Source organism: Lycium barbarum, chromosome 10, assembly GCF_019175385.1.
Source record: "Lycium barbarum isolate Lr01 chromosome 10, ASM1917538v2, whole genome shotgun sequence".
In the NCBI taxonomy this organism is placed as follows: Eukaryota; Viridiplantae; Streptophyta; class Magnoliopsida; order Solanales; family Solanaceae; genus Lycium; species Lycium barbarum.
Genome location: NC_083346.1, coordinates 39,045,807 through 39,055,180, shown reverse-complemented (window position 1 = coordinate 39,055,180; position 9,374 = coordinate 39,045,807). Strand labels below are relative to the sequence as shown.

Sequence of the window (9,374 nt, the reverse complement as noted above, 5' to 3'; positions counted from 1 at the left end):
CACTGGATTTCAAAGCAACAGCAGAATCGAAAGAGTAAACCCCTCATATTTCAAATGAATATATCCGAGATATAGTGATGAAAAATATAGATATTTCAAGGCGGCTGAAAAAGAACTCCCTCAAATGGGTAACAAAGTGAATATTTATAGTAGAATCCCTAGGGTTTGCTATGGTTCGAATTGGGCGGGATTTTCTGGTATAGTATTCAAATCGAGGCAAATGGACCGTTCAAATCTGAACGTTGAAAGTGTTTTTGAGCAGATGGTCACGTGATTCGATTCGGTGTTACCAAAAATAGTTCGACTATTCTCTGATTTTGAGGATCAATGTGTCTTGAAGTAAAAAGGGGAAAAACTTTTCTCTGTCAACGACAGAAGGCTCAGGCGTAGCGACAATTTCGGTGTGGAAATGGCATAGGCAAAACTGTCATGGCTAAAGGGAAGTAGGGTTTTGCTAAATGGGGCGGAGAGAGATGAAGGTGAGGAGAAAGGAGAGAGAGAGAGAGAGAGAGAGAGAGAGAGAGAGAGAGAGAGAGAAAGAGCAGGGTGCGGCGTTCTCTTTTCTTTAGGTTTAGGAGATGAAAATGACGACGTGGTCCGGGTTGGGTAGAAGAAGTGGGCTGGATCGGGTGAGTTGTTTAAAGGATGTGGGCTGATTTGTTTTAATGGATAATGGGCTTGATCGTTTGGACCGCGGATTGGAGCATATTGGTCCGAAATTAATCACAAGTATGGGCTCACTTTGAAATAAAACGTGGGCTGGTGGGATCCGAATTTTGGTCCTTTTCCATTGGAATAAACATGCAATCAGTAATTAATAGTAATAAGCTACAATTTAATGTTATAAATTTACTAATAATAGAGAAACTATAAATATATAGGTAAGGTAACAATAAAGTAGAAATATAGTCTAGGTTAATTTTACGATTAATAGCAATGTACGATGTATTAATAAATAATAATAATAATAATAATAATAATAATAATGTAGTGATAGTAAAAATAAGATATTTAAAGTATTAGAAACTCAAGAAAAAGAATGAATCGGAATAAAGGAGGGGAAAAATTGAGTGTCAACACTACTAACTACAGTCCTACAGCAGTAGAGCTTTACAAGGACTATGAGGTTATTGCTGAAAATTGTGAGGTCCATTTCAATGGTGATGTTGGGTATGAAGTGTCTGAGGGAATTGACACACATGTTGTGGACCCAACCTTGAAAAAATGCACCTATAAAGCAGTAGAGCTTTTCGTTCCTTCTCTTTTCTCTTTTTTAAAATAAAAGGATTAAGTTTGTATTATTTTATATGATGGGTAAACGGGTCATGGGTTAAAATAATTAAGTTTGGGAGTCTACGTGGCTAATGTTTTTAGTCCAAGTCTTTTTCCATCCAAAAAAAGGCAAATATAACAAGTATCCTAACGAGGAGGGCAAATTTGATCCCAAACTTTAATGGAGGACAAATTTAAACTATAAACCATACTTGGAGGGAAAATTTGACCCTTTTCCCTTTGAAAAACACCAAAAGTATTAGTTTTCACTTTCAATACATTCAAACAACCAAATATTCTTTGCAAAAACTATAACCAAACACAACTCCATCTTCAATTTCAATTTCAACTCCAACTTCAGAATTCCAAATAAAGTGAAAAATATTTAGTTTTCATGGCCAAACGCCTACTTAGTTTGATTAGGCACGAAGATTAAGAAGTAAAGAGAGACTTTTGAATCTTATGGTTCTAAATTAAATATGTATATAATGTACTAAAATGTTCTTTGAATCTTGTGATTATAAACTTGTCATTTAAGATGTTTGAATTGTCAACTTACTAAATATAGAAAGAGGCATTCTTTCTGGGACAGACCCAAAAAAAAAAAAAAAACACTTAAATTGGGATGGATGAAGTATAAAAACACGGCAAAAATTTGAGTGAAAAAACCCGGCCGACTTTCGTACCGACCGACTCAGTTGGTTTGACCCAATATTTTTTACTTTTTAAAATAAAAATAAAAATGACAGAGCTCGATCAGTTTATTTTAAAAATTTTGATGGGAGAAAGCATCGACTGAGCTGGTCGGGTTTTCGAAATAATTTTTTATTTTTTAGTAAACTCGAACGAGCTCAGTCGGTTATACCAGAAATGTTTTTGGTGAATATTTAAAACTACTTTCTTGTTAGTAATTAACCAACAACGAAATAAGTGCCAAGTTTATATATTAAAGAACTCGTGTTTCATTTTATTTGAGGTTTATAATATAAAGAAATGTTTTTGTTTTCTTAGGTTTATTTGATGAAAGGATTACCAGAAAAGAAAAGAAAACGAAAACAAAAGAATCCTAAGGATGCAACATAACCAATTGTTTAATGCGAACATCATTTTAGAAATATCATGAATTAATTATTACGAGATGGCCAAATAGATACGCAGCCTCTTAAAGTTGTCATAATTTTTTATTTTGACACTCCTATTAGACATTTTAACATCAATCAAAGTGTACCCACTAGACACAAATGAATGATGTGTAACAGTGTGTGTAGCTCACCTGCTCTAGGAGCGTGAAATGCCAAAAAAGTTCCTTTTTTTTTTCTCTTTCTTCTTCCTCTTTTCTCCTTCTACCTCTAGCGAGAAAACGCCATAAATAGTCCCTAAACTATGGCAGTAGGTCTAAAATGGTCCCTTAAATATACACTTACCGGTTTTAGTCCTTTAACTAATAAAAAACTTAACAAATTTGGTCTCCGTCCATTTTTCATACAAACAACGTACACAACCCATAAGACTATTGTTAAACATCCCCCACTTGTCTCTCTCTCCCTGTTACTTTTTTCTCGAAGTTTCTCTTGTGGAAAAAAACTCTAACCTCAACGTTTCAACATGATATTCTCGAGAGAAAGGAGACACAAGCCCTAATTTTATTCAATGGAGGAAAACTGAGGCTGGAGACCATTTGGTGGAATTAAAGAAGAAAATAAAGTTGAAATCGAGAAACAGAAAGCGAGGATGGCTGGGAGTAAAAGTAAATTGATATGGCGAAAAAGGATGTTGACAGATATATGCTTGATCTTGATTATAAATTGTTGCGCAATCGCGTATCTGATCTTTTCGCGAATTACTTGAAGTTGGATAGGTGAACACTTTCATCAAAATGGTGTCCTTCTTTAGATTCATCTTTCGATAGGCGGACACTTTCATGTGAGACCATTGCAAGGAAGGTTTTTCCAAAGGATTCGTAGTACGACGGAATTGAAGATGCACATAACGCGCATAGGCGGATCCAAGATTTAAACTTTAGGGGTTCAACCTTTTAAGATTCTTCATTATATTTAAAAAGTTATGGGTTCATGTCTACTATTTATTGCGATTTGACAATTTTTTACACATAAATTTATGCTTCGTGTTGAAAGCTATGGGTACATACGCCCCTGATTATGCGTACAGAGTGAGGGATCGTTTAAGGAAGCAAGTTCTGGGGGTGAAGAAGACGAGCAACAGTGGGTAACTGGGAATAGAGGGTTAAGGTAAAATAGAGTTTCTATCTTTTCTGAATTTCATAATCCTTTTCATATAATATATGGGTCCAAACGCCATGTGTTATTATGTTATTCGTTATTTTTCCACATCAGTAGCATGTGTACTTTGTGTCCGTATTAGAGAGGTGCTCATAGACACACTTTATACTTACAATAAGTGTCTAATAGGAAAAAACTTTAGTTGAGGTGCCAAAATGAAAAATTGTGACAACTTTAAAGGGGCCACATATGCATTTGACCTTACGAGATAGAGCAAAAAAGAGAAAATTTATCTATCTACATAGAATAGGAGAGGCAAAAGCATGGTAAGATGACAAGTGTCGTCACTACAAAAATTAAAATTTAAAAATATAAATAAAAAAGCCGCAACAGTTAAAAAAACTGCAATTAGCAAATTATTCAGCAAAATAAAAAATTAAATTTTTTGCAGGGGCATATTCCTTGGCAAAATTAAAAATTGAAACAGTGACATCAAGTGGCACGTTCTCGAACACAAACAGTTTTAGAGCCTCATATTATATGATATTATTCCGCATGCTAGCGTCCTTTGTTTGCTCACCCTGCTTTCAATTATGTTGGATCGGAAATGTAGCAATACACATTTTTAGCGGAACTTTGAATCAGATGTAGAAATACACTTTTTAGCTCTTGAATGAAATAGAAATATAAGTTACCAACTATAAAATCATCTTATTGAATCCCAATTCACGTATGCTACAATTCTGACCCTTGATGTAGTTCTGGCTGTTGGAGCAACCATTGTTGAATTATAAACCAAAAAAAAAATATAATTCATTGTGCTTGATGAGATTTGGTGTAAATAACATGATTTGGTGACAGATATATCCTTACGTGAGCCTCTGAAAGGACATATCCACAAAAATAGGCTCCAAAAGGACATATACATACGTGCGCGCGAAGATTTGCTTGAACACAAACAGTGTCAGAGCCTCCGAAACTGTTATGTCTTTGAGGCATAACTTAGAACTACTGAAGTTATTCCTTAACGCATAACTTTTGCGAAATTTCTACCTTGCGAAAATTGTTATTTTTTTACTGAGCTGGGGTTCGAACCCAAAACCTCGAGGTATTTTCAGCCACTTTTTTAGGCGAAGGGCAAAAATTAAAAATCACCAATTTGAGGGGCAAAACTTACGGACCACCCCAAAATAGGGGCAATCATGCAAATTGCCCGAATATAACATCTACTGATTCCGTTTGATTCTAAGTGGTGTTTTAGCTTGGGCACATCCCTAAAGAAAATTACTCACTTCTAAAAAGTAATAAGTGTTTTTACTAACTTACCCTTAATTAAATATCTTGAAAAAGAAACAGTTGTTTAATGATTTCTTGGTTACGTAAAACCTCATTTATTTAAATAAGAGTAAATTAAAAGAAAAAAAATTAGCGTCTTCTTGATTTTGTGAAACACCATTTAATTTGAAACAAAAATGACAAGATAAAATCACCACTTATTATGTAACGGAGGGAGTACGTATTATATGGACAAATAGGAAATTACTAGGCTAGAAGAACATATTAGGTTGTATTCATACAAATCTCAAGGATATGCAAGATCAGCTTCCATAGCTACTTCCCTCATTTAGTAGAAACAAACTAAACAATTTCCTCTTCTCTATTATCAATTACAGAATGTAAAGAAGGAAAAGGAAGGAAAAAAACTCTTTACATTTGAACTCTTGCAAATGAAGATATACTAGTACTAGATATTGAAGTGAAGGGGCAGTCTAGTGCACAAAGCATCCCGCTCTGGCAGTGATGTAGACAACCTACCCTAATACAAGCATTAGTGGCTATTTTCACGGCTCGAACCCCTGACCTATACGACAACTTTACCTTTGATCCAAGGTTCCCCTTCAAGAGGAAAAAGAGATTAAGAAAAAAAGAACGATTTTGGTACTTATAGAAGGCCTACAACTGGTGAATGTGCAAAGATTAACTTGTCTTTGTTAGCAGTACTAGTACCATTATAACCCCAACTCTGGCAAATGCTTTTCCTTCTTGGTTTTGCCTCTCCAAGCATTGTTATAATGTCTCTCATTGATGGCCTTTCTTTGGGAAGCTTAGCAGTGCAAAGAAGTGCAATCTTTAGGACAAGAAGCATCTCTTCATGTACATGTTTACATTGGCCAGCTACATCAGCATCTAATGCTTCTTCTGATGCCTTGTTGTTTACTTTCCTTCTAACCCATTCTACAATGTCAATCGATTGATCTCCGAACGAACTGTCTAATGGCATTTTTCCAGTCACAAGCTCCAAAAGCACCACCCCATAGCTGTATATGTCGCTCTTCTCATCAACCTTCAATGTGTATCCGTATTCTGCCAAAACAACAGAAAAAGGAAAATGAGACGATATGAATTGAAATGAATTTTCTTGTTAGTGGTATCATCGGAAAATTAAATCTACCTGGTGCTATATAGCCATATGATCCTGCCACCATAGAAACAGTCTCATTCTTGTGAAGCATCATCCTTGCCAAGCCAAAATCTGCAATTCTTGCCTCAAAATCTGAATCTAGGAGAATGTTGCTTGACTTGACATCGCGATGTATGACTGGTGGATGGCAATCATGGTGAAGATACGCGAGGCCATGAGCAACACCGAGGGCAACATTGTATCTCGACAACCAATCTACGAGCATTGTTCCAGCTTCTTTTCCATGCAAAGCAGCACCAAGATTTCCATTAGGCATGTATTCAGATAACATCATGACATCAGTCTCATTGTGAAGATAGCCTAATAGCCTAACAATGTTCCTGTGACGAAGCTTCCCTAAAAGATCTACCTCTGCAAAGAGATCATCTCCTGCTTCAATGTCTCCATCTGATGATCTCCATAACTTTTTAACTGCTACAACAGAATGCGGCCTCTGAGTCTCAGCCTTGTAGACAATGCCATTGCCACCAATGCCTACCACATTTGACTCTTTTAGGCAAGCCAGAATATCAGTACTTGTGAAGTTAAGCCTCTGGAATGCTACAAGCCTCCAAGGCCATTCTGAGTTGTTCTTGTTGAACCCAAAATCTTTGAAAAAGCTGTTGCACAAGTACCATCTGTTGTACATCAATCTCCCTGCTAGAACAATGATTCCAACAGCTAAGATAACCGAGATTCCAACAATGAATCCCATGATTATGTGATTGACATGATGAGTCTTTGAAGCCGTGACGGTGAGACGACTTTGAGAACACGGTGGAAGTATGCCACCACAAAGACCAGCATTTCCTATCAGATCATTGGGATTAATGGTCATGAGTATCCCATTTATTGGAACTGGACCCTCAAGCTTGTTGTAGGATAGATTAAGCATTTCTAGAGCTGGAGAGCTACCAAAGTCTATTGGTATTTTTCCAACTAAGGAGTTGTTTGATAAATCAAGAATAGATAAAGTTGGCAATGTGGCAATGTGAATTGGGATTTCACCACTGAATTGGTTGTTTCTTAGATTAAGATTCACTAGCTTTTCACATGAAGCAATACTCTGAGGAATTTTCCCTGAGAAATGGTTGCTTGAAAGATCAAGCAAAGATAGGGAAGGACAATCTTGGAATTGGTCAGGAATGTTTCCTTTAAGATTGTTATTGGAGACTATAAAGGTTTGCAGGCTAGGAATGGACAAAATGCTAGAAGGCAAAGATGATTCAAGGTGGTTCGAGGAGACATCGATAAAAGAAAGAGTAGTAGACAGAGTGAAATCCACAGGAATTTCACCAGTGAGATTGTTTTTAGCCAATTCCAATCTTTGGAGGATAGGAAGTGTTCCAAAGCCAATCGGAATTATGCCCGAAAGAAGATTATTTTGGATTCTAACTCGGACGAGTGAAGAACAATTAGAGAGGCCTAATGGGATTGGTCCAGAGAAGGAATTGTTAAAGAGAATGAGCTTTGTTAAATTGCCAGAATCACACAAGCCAGGAGGGATCTCACCTGTCAGGGAATTCGAAGAAACATCTAACCATTGCAAGGGAGAATTTTTTCCAAGATTCACTGGCAAAGTTCCATTTAAAGAATTTTGCCATAGTTCAAGAATCTCAAGATTTTCTAACTCACCAAGCTTGGTTGGAATGGGACCAGTTAAGTTATTGCACATGAGATTTAGCAGCTGCAAATTCTTCAAACCTGCTAACTCATTTGGAATCTCCCCAGAAATGTTGTTGTTAGAAAGATCCAAGTAAACTAAAGATGTGATATTTCCAATTTCAGCTGGAATCTTCCCTTCAATACTGTTTTGATACAAGTAAACTGTGGTCAGGTTCTTCAGCTTACCTAATTCAGCTGGAATTTGACCACTTAAAGTGCCAACAGCTAAGTCAAGATACTGAAGGTTACTTAAGTTACCAAACTCAGCTGGAATAGAACCTTCAAATTGATTGTATCCAAGAATTATAGTCTCCACAGCATTCAACTCACCAAGCTCCCGAGGGATCTCTCCGGAAAGATTATTCCCAGATAGGCCAAAAAACTTCAAATTCTGCAGATTCTTGAAAGATACAGGTATTGAACCTTTGAAAAAACTCCCTCGAAAATCCATGACTTCGAGCAACGTGGCATTTCCAAGATCCTCAGGGAGAAACCCCTCAAAGTTATTGCTAGAAGCATCGAGATATCTCAAGCCAATAGCCATTCCAAGACCAGCAGGAAACTTGCCAACAAAGTTGTTTTGGCTCACATCAATGCTCTTTAAAGAAGTGAAATTGGCTAACGACTTTGGCAATGAAGTGGAGAAATCATTGCAGCAAAGATTGAGTGAAGATAGACTTTCCAGCCTTTGAATTTGATCTGAAACAATGCCACTGAGATTCATGTTTGACAAGTCAAGTTTCTCTATATAGCTTTTGGAGTTGCAAAAGACACCACTCCATTTACAATGATCAAGAAAACTTGATGAGCTTCCATTCCAATCTTTGAGGTGATCCATTGGATCAACAAGACTGGACTTTATAGCTAACAATGTAGAAACTTCATCCCCATTTGATGAAACAAACAAGAAAAACAACAAGCAAAAAAGATGAATACTTTTCATGGTTTGATCTTTTCTATTTTCGCTCTTTGGTTCCTCTCAGGTCAGTTTTGCAACATTCATTTTGGTTCTTGGGAACAAACTTGTATGGAAGTTATCAAAATAACTTATACTATTTGACAAGACATTGAAAAGTACTAATCAGTTAGTTATTATGATTAACTAAAAATGGGACCCATATCTATCTGTATGCATGTTATTTTTTTCTTATCTTTCATTTAGTAAGAATGTAATGATTAGACACTAATGGAGGGGGATTAATAGTTAATTAATTAATAAAATTGAGAGTTCGTGAAGTCTTGGGAAATGGGATCAGAACCAGCTATGGATTTGTACCTAATGACTTGTAATGTTTTTGGAGTTATTTAGAATGGAATCGACATTAAAACATGGCAAGGAATGTGTTCTCAGTGATTTATTTACGAAAAACATACACTTGTTTATGGTTGTTTTGTACTTTTTCTCATAATTGATCGAAGGTCAAACTATTAATTCTGAATGACAGTTTCTTTTCTCTTCTTTTTAATCTTTATCATTAAAATTTACTACTGATATATAGACTGCCTTTTCAGTTTCTGTCAGTGCATTTGGTCTGTTTGGAAGAGAGTTGTGGGGTGCATTGTTTAATCAAATTTTTGTTTTCTTATTTTAGACCAAGGAATTTCTAAATTCTACTTTTAGTTACTTCTGTTTAAGTGAATTGTGAAGGACAAGATTATTTGGAGTCAAACTATAAGCAACAATGAATTTTGCTAGTTATCAACATTTTCTACCATGTGTTAGATCTATTATTACA

At 36.0% G+C, this 9,374-nt stretch overlaps 1 protein-coding gene across 1 annotated transcript; it reads right to left on the bottom strand.

The window, feature by feature from the left end:
* Nucleotides 1-5,060: 5,060 nt before the first annotated feature.
* On the bottom strand, nucleotides 5,061-8,665 carry LOC132615614 (leucine-rich repeat receptor-like protein kinase PXL1). The gene is made up of 2 exons (XM_060330224.1): nucleotides 5,965-8,665; nucleotides 5,061-5,876 (listed from the first exon to the last, which is right to left on the bottom strand). Exons 1-2 carry the CDS (start codon nucleotides 8,579-8,581, stop codon nucleotides 5,455-5,457), a joined length of 3,039 nt encoding a protein of 1,012 aa, XP_060186207.1. The 5' UTR covers nucleotides 8,582-8,665; the 3' UTR covers nucleotides 5,061-5,454.
* Between the last annotated feature and the right edge of the window lie 709 nt (nucleotides 8,666-9,374).